Below are 12,037 nucleotides of genomic sequence, written 5' to 3' on the forward strand. Positions count from 1 at the left end.
GACTGATGCAAATAAAATACAAAAAGATTTGCCACACTTTGGGTACCCCTACAAAATAAAAATTCTCTCTCTGGAAATATCACCATGCTAACAGAAACAATAATTTGAACACCCTTAATATTTATTTTGGAGTCTATAAAAGCACTGCAGCATTCAGGTTTGTCAAATCTGATTTTGGCACAATAAAGCCGCAAAATACAGTGGAGCTGTATAAAAACAAACAGGCCAACTCGCTCGGAAGGCGCCATCTTGCTACCCATTTTGCACGTGTACCTAATGAGTCCAGCAAATTAAACAACCGACTGCGTAACAAGTAAATTAAAGCATACATTTGAAAAGAATGAAGTTATGAAAGTAAAATGAATCATAACATTAGAATGACTTCACTACGTTCATTCCATTTCTTGATAGAATATATAATTAAGTCCTGAGCTAAATGCTTTTTCCAGCTGTTTTATTGTCATATCATTCTACAAGATGTTTTTGCACTGAATTTGGAAGTGTTGTGTTTCCCTTTGCAAGCTGTTTTTGTGTTGACGCTGAACTCAACAATTTCTTCGAGTTATTGTCACCAATGTTATCCTTCGGTAATATTGTTTGCATTCACTCGTGTGGGAATTGGACAACAGAAAACCTTGCCAAAAATGTGATAGACTGCTTGATTGTATCAAAAAATATATGTTTGCCTTTGCGTCAGAAGTGGTCAATCTTAGCTCAAATCTGTATTTTGATTCTTGGTATTTTGGAATCTGTTTGCCAGGGTGCTTGTATTTTTGCCCCTCAACTCTTGCACTTAATTGTGAATAGGATTGATTTAAAACAATAACAAAATACAGCTTGAGTTCTTTTTATGTAACTTTTCCTCCAACTGTTTAAGAGCTGAATAAAGATATTTTCTGACACATTGATACAATTGCTATTTGTTTTTGCCTCATGTGGATGCCCTGTTTTGCTCATACTTGAAAGCCATTTAATATTAAGCTCACAATTTGGATGGCCATATTTCGGTTGCTTTAAAATAAATAATTTCACATGATGCTCACTCGCAACTTTCATTTCTACGCCACCGCAAGAAATTGGATCTTCAGCGATCAAATGCTCTAGCCCCGCCCACTCGCCTTTCTCCATCCTCCTCGACAAGTGTCAAGTCTTCTTTTCTTCCTCACTCCCCTCACCCGCAGCAAGTCAAGTCAGACTGAGCTCAGCCCCTTCCTACTTGTCTGGAGGTTCGGGTTGATCGGAGAGCCAAGAGGACGTTATTCGGGAGCTGCGCTCCTTCAGGTGAACGAAGGCTCAGTCGGACTCTCGGGGAGGGGAGCGAGCGAGCCAAGACCAGCGACTGGATTGGAACTTTTTTTTGTACGCCTGAAACACTTCTTGGGAGAGTGAGCCGGGAGTCATGACGACCTTCTCGGCTCTGTGGGTGCTCTTACTGTGCCAGCTTTTGACGTCCTCCTCAGGCCAGGTAAGGCTTTCATCGGTGGTGCTTTGTTGTTTATCCCCCTCGGAGCTGCAAAATTCAAAATTGGTTCAGCATTTGATTGTTATGACCTAAATATTTATATAGGTGACAACCAAATACTTACTACGTGTACAAGTATTGTTCATTTATAGCAAGAAAGGGATTTATTTGGTGGTGGTGAGAGCAGGTGCTTGTGGAGTCAGTTAAACTTCAAATAAATGTGCAATTTTGGTGCTGATTTCTGGCCAAAAGGAAAGGAGCAAGTTAATTTACTAAGAGACATGAAATATTTGCTTTTCTGAACTACACAAAATGTAAGGGGTGTATGTCATGTAATGTCATCGCCCTGGTCTTGCATTTGTTTGACAAGTGCATGATATTAATAAGTATCCATTCATTAAATGAATGTGGTGTACTGTTCCTGGTTCCGTTTTTCTTCAACCTGTGGAATGTACAGGTTGAGGGGAGTTCACACAATACCACCTCTGTTCAGCCCGGTGGACCAATCCAGTCTGAATCGGGGATTTGATGTGTTTTTTTCATTTTGATTTTCATCTCTGCATGCTTTAGTGACCATAGATGAATGGATGAGTCACATTAACTTCTCATCATTGAAAATAAATTCTGTAGCATGCTGACAGGTTGCATGATGCGTCGTTTACTTTGTATTGCAGAGGCCTGGCCCTCGAGGATCTCCTGGGGGAGCAGGGCCGCCTGGGGCCCCTGGACGGGACGGCATTGATGTGAGTTGACCTTTGTATACAATGTGTGTGTTAAAATACCTCATCTAGTTTTAGCCTGCCCAACTCTCCATTTTAATTGTCATTGCCACTATCACAGTAATCAAACTAGGGCTGTTCAACAGCTCTTTTTTTTTTAGACTGATACCATTACTCGATTATTAAAAACTCACAAGAAATGATACTAAGTATTGATACATTAGTATTTTTAATACATAAAATTTCCAACTAAAAGAGATCATTTTAAAGAAAGACATATATCCTAATATAGCAGTTTTTCTTAAAACTCACATGAAATTAATGGTTATTTTCTGTCTTCTACTTTCAGTCTAAGTAAAATGATAACAGTATTCGCCTCCGTCGCAAGTACTGATACCTCGAAATAAGGCTGGTATCGGCACCAGTACCTGGTATCGGTACTCGCCCATAAATCAAACAAAACACTTTTGTCAGTTTCCTGACAGGCCCTTCAAATACATATATAAAAAAAACTTTATATAATGTGAGTTTTAAAGTATACATCCCACGTAAGCTTGATACTTCCCAGTCCTGTTTTGCACTTTTTCAAGACGCATTTTCTTGCTCTTAAACGTTTTGTCACTGTGGCTCCTCCCACAGCCCCGCCCACAATTATTTCATGCCAATAATGGCAGGCGGTGTGCATCGATTTACTTTATGGACAACTTCTGTCAAAGTTGTATTGAAGTTGCCATTTGCAGTTGCCACCTAACTGTAAAATTCTCGGTAACCTGAAGTTGTGCACAGTGCTGCACACTACACACATTGATTATTGGCGCAAAGCGCTGTCTGTGAATGTGCCCTTTTGGGGCAATGTGAGAGTATTTTATTTGTAGATATTTTGGTTCCAGCAGTCGGGTGAAGGCACACAGAGGGTCTATTCATACATTCCCCAGCTGTGTGCGAGCATCCAGAGTTTCAAGTCACACCTCCTCCACTGCACCTTCAACCCCCTCCATCAAAACCAGCGGAGGGGTTTGATCACATGACCATTTATAGCTTTGTTTGTTCTTCCCCCAAAGCATGTAGAAATTTAACATCATGCATTCTGTAAAAAATGCATAATTTATTTAGCTGATATGTCTCCTAATTACAGGGTAAGTCCGGACCTCCCGGCATGGCAGGCAAAGCTGTGAGTATTTGTTATCAAATGTGTATTTTACATGTAACGTGTAGTTCTTGGTTCTTCTCTTGTCTGTTTGAATCTCCAGAACAAATTGTAAGAATTAATTAATTAATTACATATATATATTTTTTTTATGATTTCAGATTTGGGGGTTTTGTGCTGTATTATTTAAGCCGTTATGAAAACAGTATATCTAAATCTTTGATTTCACATCACCCCCATTTAGTAAAACGGACAAATATTTTTGTCGACTATGTTTTCTATTTTTGTTGCAGGGCCCCAAAGGAAAATCAGGAATACCAGGAGTGGCAGGAAAACTAGGATTGCCGGGACTTCCGGGGGTGGACGTATGTTGTCCTCTTGGAATGCTTTCAATCTTTAACAGAATCACTTCTTATTTACTTCTCAAGAATACATAACATCCCAAGAGAGCATGCAAAATGATGAAATCTATCTTCAGGGTCTGACTGGTCCTGATGGTCCCGCAGGGAAGGAAGGACCTCCAGGGGAGGCAGTAAGTCTGGCTTGTTGGTTGGTGATACATTGCAAAGATGAATTCAGATCAGTTGTGGTCCAAATAGTATATAGGTAGGTTTTATCAGGATAGAGGTCTGTTTCCTGCCCACATGCCCTCTGCCAAGCTCGATTTGTCAAGCAGGCTCTGCCTCGTGGTCTGAACACTTTTAATGAGGTTTCAGAATCAGCTTTATTTCTCTAATCCGGCCCGGAATGTTAACCCCTCCCATCACTCTAAGAGACTGAGGGTGAGGAACCCATCGAGGCTCTGTGTTTCCTAATTCTACTTGCACATTATGAATGTTCAAAAGAACAATCCGAGTTCAGGAAAATGCTCCAAGTCTGCTTTCAAATACTTATTTAGCAAACCACATGAGCATGTTGGTCGCGTACGCAAATCTACATCACAACAAAGCAAACAAGTCACATTGCATCCGTTTGTGAGGAATGCAGCCAATAAGCAAAGTGTAACATCCCTGTGATTATTTGGACATTTGCCTTCACAAATACAGCTGGGAGAAGATTAAATGAAGAGTTAGAGAGTTTGTTTTTTTGCCACTGATATGGGGTAATCCTGTTTTATATTATTTTAAGACTCTAGCGTCATTTTACTCTTACTATTTGGTCACAATTTCAAGTGGCTGATCACACTTGGTGTGTCTCTCCACAGGGAGACCCCGGACCTCCTGGGCCACCTGGACCTGCTGTAAGTAGCCCAACATAACATCGAACAGGACTTCAGTCAGCATGCCCTGGCTGACACAATTTGAAGCAGAACTTGCGCCGGTAATACTTCTTATATTTTCCGTAGGGCAGAGGGAGATCGGGAGCTCCAGTGAGTATAAAAGCATTTTAATACTCTGGTCAGGTTTCGGGATTTTATTTGTTTGAATCCTGGAAGAATGCACTCACTGCTTGTCCTCTGTTGAAAGATGACACATTTGATGTGTTTTGTTTTTAGGGTTTACCCGGGACCAATGGGTTGCCCGGTGGAGTCGGACCTCAGGGTCCTGTGGTGAGTGTCTATCCGAAATGACTAATTTGATACGAGGGGATCTTCCGCTACGCCAGGGATGTAACAAATCAATTTAAACTGCTTTAAATATAAAATGATTTCTTTTTTTTTTTAAATGAAAATGATGGATTTGCAATGCCTTGTTAACCGTTTTCAGAAGATCACAATGGTGATGTGTTGTAAAAAAATATATAATTACCTCTAGTGACTACACAAAGTGGGCATCCAAGGTGACTGTAATTTCCTTTGTCTCACCAGGGTGCTGAGGGTCTTCCAGGTCTTCCAGGACCTCCTGGTCCTGACGGGCCACCTGTAAGTGCAAACATTGCGGCTATTTGCATACTTTTCCACTTTTTGGGAGTTTGTCAATCAATGATTGATTGGTCAAGCACATGCATGAAAAAACATTTTTTCTTAGGGTCTTCCTGGTACTCTCCAAGATCTCACTGGTGACCTTCTGGTAAGTAATCAATGATGCACCTGAATGAGTTGCCTCAAGAATGGAAAACTCATTGTTGTTGTTTTTTTTGTGAACAGTGTCCTGCCATCTGCCCCCCTGGTCCTCCTGGTCCTCCAGGGATGCCAGGATTTAAGGTGAGTATTTATATCGAGAAGAATTGCAACACGGCATTGAATATTGGGACTCTTCTTATAGGGTCACACGGGCCATAAAGGAGATAAGGGAGAAGTTGGGAAAGATGGAGAGAAGGTGAGTACATGACACAGATGGTGCCGCTTTGTTGGTTTACTCAGTGTCTTGTCTTCAGGGTGACGCTGGTCCTTCAGGTCCCCCAGGTTTTCCAGGAACAGTCGGCCTACAGGTAAGGTCATTTCAGAGGATTCTTGATGGTGACTGTCTCATAATGCTGCGTGGATATTTTTCAGGGCCCACGTGGTCTGAGAGGTTTGCCAGGTCCTATGGGACCTGTGGGAGACAGAGTAAGAAACAGCGCCGAATCAGCTTCGTGTGTGTTCTCTTTGGCCTTATGCTCTTGTTTGTGCGTAGGGTCTGCCGGGGTTCAGAGGCAAACCTGGCATCGCCGGCCTCATCGGAAAGACAGTGAGTCTCTTTTTAGCTCTGAAACACTTTGGAAAATTTTAAATGTTTAGCTAATAATCTACAGCCACAAGTCAACATCGGTCCCATCAATAAATAGCTGCTTGTGTTTCATCTGATTCTTCCAGGGCGATACTGGAGAAAGGGGTCCTCAGGGTTTCAGAGGTCCCAAAGGAGAAATTGTAAGCCAAAAATGTGGTGTAGAGGCTTTTGTAAACATCACATAGTAAACCCGCACATGCTTCGAACAGGGTAAAATTGGTCCGAAAGGAGCCGTCGGTGGTGCCGGGCCCAAAGGCGAGCCCGTAAGTGAGCGCCTGATGAAAATGCTTTCTTACGTGCTCGATAAAAGAAGAGCAAGGAAATGTCTGATTTGATCACAGGGAATTCCTGGCAGAGATGGCAAAGATGGCACACCGGGCATGGATGGCGAGAAGGTACAGTTTGGGCCTCTTGTGATCTTAGCAAACCACGGTCCGATTGAAACTGATCTTACAGTCACAGTTTGTGTTTGGCTAGGGCGATGCCGGGCGACACGGGGTAGTTGGAGAAAAAGGACCAAATGGACTTCCTGTAAGTCACAGTTACATTCTGGTGTGCGTGTCCTCCGTCCAATAATTGACAAGAAAACAAGTTCGCTGGGAATATATTTTCCTCCACAGGGTCTACAAGGAAAGGCTGGTAGCAAAGGATCCAAAGGAGAAGTTGTAAGTTTTAAAACATATGCAAGCTGACAAAAGCTGAGCATTAGCAAGAACCATGCAAACAAATATTTCCTCTGTCACCAGGGTGACCCAGGAAAGGCCGGGGAGACGGGACCCTCTGGAGAGCCAGGTATTCCTGTATGTATCTGGTGGGCGGCCGGGCAGTTACTGAGTCTCTCCGACGTGTTGCTAATTTCAAGTTTGAACAAGCCAGCATCCGGTTTCTCAAGCCGTTCATGTTCTCCCACAGGGTGACATCGGCGTACCGGGAGAGAGAGGCATAGGTGGACCCAGAGGATTGGCTGTGAGTTTGTGCCAATACGTCGACTCGCACAACATCCAAACTCACTAAGACTATGCAGCATTGTCAAATTTTGTAAACGCAAGTTAGTGAGCTGCACTGCTACAGGTTGAGAAGTATGCGACTGTGGAGTCTGTACAAATAGATGGCCAGGCACTGTAGGAGGTATTCACACCGGTGAATCCTTGGACAAACAAGTCTTTGTGCCGAGCCACGGGAGAGGAAAAAAAAAAGATACAAACAACACCCAGAGCGCATTTTGTCCTATTAACCATTTTGATTCCAACATTAGCATTAGTTAGTAAGCTGTATGTTTTACCCACAGGGAGGCATTGGACCTGCAGGCAACCAAGGACCTCAGGGAGTGAAAGGTTTCCAGGTCATTGCAAACCCTATGTCAGTTTTTTGTTGCTATTGCTAAAATTAACATTAGCAGTCATTTTACAGAATTTCATGTCCCGCAGGGCATCCCAGGAACTTTGGGGGATCCAGGTCTTCCAGGTCCAACAGGAATCCGAGGAGGGTTTGGTGAAAGAGTGAGTCCTTCGCACACCCTCGGTCAACATCCGAAGCAATATAGATCTCAATAAGTGTCTTTGCAAAATATCAGGGATGTCAATACCCAGGCCATCCCCACCTTAGTGGATGCGGAATAAAGTAGAAGTGTTGCCCAGATAGAGTTAAAAAACCAAGTCATCCCCAGCCAAGAAGCACAGAACAAAGATGGTCTTTATATCACTTCCCCTTCCCCACAACCTGCCCACCTCACTGCCGCAGCAATAACCACCCACCCCGTCCCCGCTCTACCTTCTTGCACAAATGTCTCAACATTGCTCTCATTTATGTTCTGCCCACTCCCCCACCCAATCTCACAGGGGCCGGTTGGAGCTTCGGGAGCCAAGGGAGACATGGTACATATTTCTGTCAAAGTTCAAGCTTTGTGTTGATCTACTGTGTTGTTCGGACAAATGTATGTGATGTTGTGTTGTAATCGTAGGGTGTAGCAGGAAGCGATGGTTTGCCTGGAGAAAACGGAGAACCGGTAAGTATCCTCGTCAAATGTTTGCCATAATTATTAGAAGGGTGCTTATTGCTGGTTTCTCTTTTATTTCCAGGGTCATTTTGGACCAGCTGGACAAAAAGGACAGGTGGGCAACATTTGCTTGTATGTCGATAATATGTCTAACCAACCTTCACACCCCAATAGATCTGATGACATGACAGTACGTGTTATTTTCCCGGTCTGCCGATTACCTTATTGTTATGTATGCAGCCAGTGCCTCACATTCCAGGTTTAATGGGATTAATTAGAGACAGGCATCGTTTCTTCAGCATCGTTGACTGCCTAAGTGGCACAAGAAAGACATGAGTAGCATGAAGGTGCAGAACAATTTGTGTAATTACAAGCACAGCTTTGATGAGTGTCATGCTCCTGCATTCTTTGATTTTTTTTTTGTTTGTTAAAAAAAGTGGCGTGTGATGTATTTTCAGATATTTTTAGACCCTGCTTACGTTAGCACTAGATGTGAAAAAAGTTATTTTATTGATGTATTATTCTTAAACAGGCAGGAAAACGAGGAGAGCTGGGACCTAAAGGTGTCTTTGGGCCACAAGGAGAACTTGGGGCAAGAGGGCCCCCGGGAAAACCAGGACTAATGGGCTTCCAGGGAGAACAAGGTCTTCCTGGGATCGCTGGAAAGACAGGTGTACCTGTAAGTGCTTGATTTTGAAGCTCACCAAACTAAATGTTTCACTTAGTCTCTAACTTAATCTTACTCTTGTGTTTTAGGGTAAACTCGCGAGTGAACAGCACATCAGAGAGTTGTGCGGCTCGATGATCGATGGTGAAGATCTACGCTCACATTTTTTCCGGTGTTGAAAGAAATCTAAGATGGTAATTGACTGTCTGATGACTTGCCACACCCCGCAGATCAGATTGCACAACTGGCCGCCAATCTTCGCAGACCTCTGGCACCAGGGATGGTCGGCCGGCCGGGACCAGCCGGACCTCCGGGACAGCCGGGATCAGCCGGCTCCGTCGGTCACCCGGGTTCCCGTGGACCTCCAGGATACAGAGGCCTTCCAGGAGAACTTGGAGATCCTGGTACCAGAGGTATGGCGGTTTAAAACTTATACAGCATCTGTATGCTGAACAGGAGAAACAATGAAATACAAAATGAAAAGCTCGCAAAAGACACAGCAAGCGGCAAAGTGCAAGGTTGGCCAAATTTGGCGCTGGTTGCTAAGCGACCGACCAGCAAATAGTTTGAATGTTTTTTTCCCTGTTACAACAGAAAGCCCTGCCTTTGCTTAGAATGAAGAGGAGAAAATAAACAACAGTTAAAGAAAGGGAATGGTATCATCTGATTGTAAAGGCACAGTAGGATCTGGGGGAGCTTAGTCAACTGTGAGCTACAATCTTATAAAGACCAGTACTTACATGTGCACTTGACGATGAGCAGGGAGCAGTTTGGAGAGAGAGTTGGCTGGATCGCAATTTGCTTTCTGACTTCCCTAGATGGCACTCTGTTCAACATTGGACTGAAAGTACATTCACTTGCCATTTCTTAAAGCCCTCTCTGTAAACCAACAGCACCATCTGGAGGAGCAAAAAAAAAAAAAAAAAAAACAGCAACTGGTTCATGAAACAGTTTCGAAGCTTCATTTTGACATCAGCAAAAAATTACTTGCTGTCACTTTATCATCAAATGTTATAACAGCATGCGATACCCAAATTTAAAATGTTTCATTTTGGGCACTACGCAGTTGTGTCATGGCAATACATACACAAGAATTTGGTTACTACACTGTCAGTGCAGTGTGAATCAACCTGAACATTGAAATATCGAAATAATCCTCCTGTAAACGATCAACAAGAACAATCTTTTACGACAACAGGTGACGTTGGTGAGCAGGGTGATAAGGGACCCATTGGCAAAGGAATCGAGGGCCCCGTTGGAGACCAAGGAGACCAAGGTACAGTATGTGGCCTGACATTATTTGAGCCCTGGTACCTCATGGCAACAGTGGAAAGGAAAATTTGTAGTTGGTGGCACATATTCATATTCAGCTGAGTTTGGGCCACAACCAAATACAACAAGACTTGTCTTTGTCACAATAACTGTATACTTCTCACAGGTCTTCCCGGAGTCCTGGGAATTGTTAAAGATGGCCGTGATGGCTCTCCTGGAGATCCAGGTGAGCCTGGAGAACATGGCAGGGTAGGTAGGACTGGGCACCAAGGACCTCCTGGAATCTGTGACACGTCAGCCTGTCAGGGAGCGTCAGTTGCGGAGAAATCATCCAGCCGTAAAAACTATTAAACCTTGCTTCCTGCCACCTGTTTCCATCCCAACCAACAACAAAAAAGGTGGGGAGAAAAAAGGGAGGAAAGGATGGAATTAATGACTAGGGTGGTCACAAAAATCTCCTCTTTATTTGAATACGCATATCACAAGTTGGAAGGAAAACATCGACAAGTGTGACATTTTCGAAGGAACAGATGAACGTCCAACGTGACAACAAGAACAGCAACCGAGAGCCCCCCCCCCTCAGAAATCCGGCTATCATCCAGAAGTAAGATGGCTGAATGGACAAACGTGCTAGAGAACATCAGCAATCGTTCCAAATATTTTCAGATTTTGAACTAAAAAAGAATGAGTGCTTTGTTAATAAAACCCTTGTACATGTTGTCCTTGCCCCCCCTTCTATGGTCAACTCTGACAATAGAGAAATCCCACCCCACACACACCCCAGGCTATGTTTTTTATTAGTATTATTAATTTTGTTTCGTAACATTTGAAGTTGAATCTTTAGAATCAAATGCCAAATGAAACTTGTGGATGACGAAATCAGACTTTGTAAAATAAATTCAGAAACCTTAGGTGCAGTTCTTTTCCCTTTTTTTTGACGTTGGATTCTACAATGACCACATCCACTATGTACTAGCAGTGCTGTAACTTTTACATCAACAATTAAACGCTATTTATTATTTGTGGGTGACTGTTGTATGTACGCTTGATAGATGATACAGCGACATGTTGTAAGAACGAACAAATAAAGCCACTTTTCAGTAAATCCTTACTCTTCTCTACATATGGAGTGGAAGCTGTACACAGATTAATGTATGACTGAAATAACTGAAAACAACAAGTGGGAACATTTTCAAAAGACAATGTGTCAAAATTCACAAACAGTCAACAGAACAACAGTGAAGATACGTACCTGCAGATATGCAACAACGATCAATTTATTGAACAAATGTCCCATTTGATCACGACGGGATTGAAAGAACACAAGATGAAGTATTTGAAGGTCACTGACCTATTCCGAGTGGAACACTCACTCTGTCTCGCTCACTCTGGTACTGGCTTTCAGGGCAGCTTGATTTCTGACAAGTAAACCTATAAAAATCCTGCGAAGGGTGTCAGATAACAGCAGGTAGTTAAAAAAAAAAAATATATATATATATATATATATATATACTGTCACGTTGAACTACATTGCAGTTGTCAGGGTTTGGTTCTAAAAGCAGATTTGTGGTATATACTGTGGACAAAGAATACATTTGGAGCTTGGTGGCTTCTGGGATCAGCTGAGGTACCCTATGGCAAGACAATAAAATCTAACTTGCCTGCCTCCTTGACACCGCAGCCTCCAAAGAAAAAAAAAAAAAACACTTCCCCACAATACCCTGACAACTGTCTGTTCACATTTGCTGGAGGCATCACTCACATTTTCAATGTTGGCATATGTTGCCCTGATGTATTTGAGAAAGGCACAGGTGTGCTTCAGTGTGGAGATGGTGTCCGTGTCTGTTGCACAGAACGGCACCAAAAGGTTCAACTCGTCACACAATGAACGGATCTTCTTCCTGCGAGAAAGCAGAGGCAGTGCGTAATGCAAAGTGTAAGTATCTGTACTTGAGCACATTTGTGTCACCTCGAGATATCAAACTCATTTAACACATTCACTGCCATTGACATCTATAGACGTCAATGCTCGATTTTAACTGGACTGGCACTGAATGAGTAACTCCATCACGAACTAAGATGGGAGGCACACACAATCTATCATTGCAAAGAAAATGCTTGGAGAA

At 42.9% G+C, this 12,037-nt stretch overlaps 1 protein-coding gene across 2 annotated transcripts; it reads left to right on the plus strand.

Moving 5' to 3' along the window:
• Window positions 1-1,145: 1,145 nt before the first annotated feature.
• col9a3 (collagen, type IX, alpha 3) lies at window positions 1,146-11,016 on the plus strand. Of its 2 annotated transcripts, XM_037241853.1 has the most exons (33): window positions 1,146-1,465; window positions 2,137-2,205; window positions 3,317-3,352; window positions 3,622-3,693; window positions 3,807-3,860; window positions 4,533-4,568; window positions 4,674-4,697; window positions 4,824-4,877; window positions 5,136-5,189; window positions 5,296-5,337; window positions 5,415-5,471; window positions 5,533-5,586; window positions 5,645-5,698; window positions 5,763-5,816; window positions 5,884-5,937; window positions 6,063-6,116; window positions 6,186-6,239; window positions 6,318-6,371; window positions 6,454-6,507; window positions 6,597-6,641; window positions 6,723-6,776; window positions 6,889-6,942; window positions 7,265-7,318; window positions 7,404-7,475; window positions 7,815-7,850; window positions 7,937-7,981; window positions 8,055-8,087; window positions 8,505-8,651; window positions 8,729-8,783; window positions 8,870-9,052; window positions 9,838-9,915; window positions 10,078-10,309; window positions 10,398-11,016. In XM_037241853.1, exons 1-32 carry the CDS (start codon window positions 1,400-1,402, stop codon window positions 10,260-10,262), a joined length of 2,037 nt encoding a protein of 678 aa, XP_037097748.1. In that variant the 5' UTR covers window positions 1,146-1,399; the 3' UTR covers window positions 10,263-10,309; window positions 10,398-11,016. The 2 variants fall into 2 exon arrangements, with proteins under 2 accessions (XP_037097748.1, XP_037097739.1); XM_037241844.1 differs by having other exon boundaries at window positions 10,078-11,016.
• Window positions 11,017-12,037: the final 1,021 nt, after the last annotated feature.

The sequence above is a fragment of the Syngnathus acus genome, chromosome 2 (assembly GCF_901709675.1).
Source record: "Syngnathus acus chromosome 2, fSynAcu1.2, whole genome shotgun sequence".
Classification (NCBI taxonomy): domain Eukaryota; kingdom Metazoa; phylum Chordata; class Actinopteri; order Syngnathiformes; family Syngnathidae; genus Syngnathus; species Syngnathus acus.

Coding starts and splice junctions, on each gene's coding strand:
- col9a3 (XM_037241844.1), top strand. CDS start 1,400: ATGACGACCTTCTCGGCTCTGTGGGTGCTCTTACTGTGCCAGCTTTTG. Junction 3,694..3,806: donor CGGGACTTCCGGGGGTGGAC/GTATGTTGTCCT, acceptor ATCTATCTTCAG/GGTCTGACTGGTCCTGATGG. Junction 6,117..6,185: donor GAGGTCCCAAAGGAGAAATT/GTAAGCCAAAAA, acceptor TGCTTCGAACAG/GGTAAAATTGGTCCGAAAGG.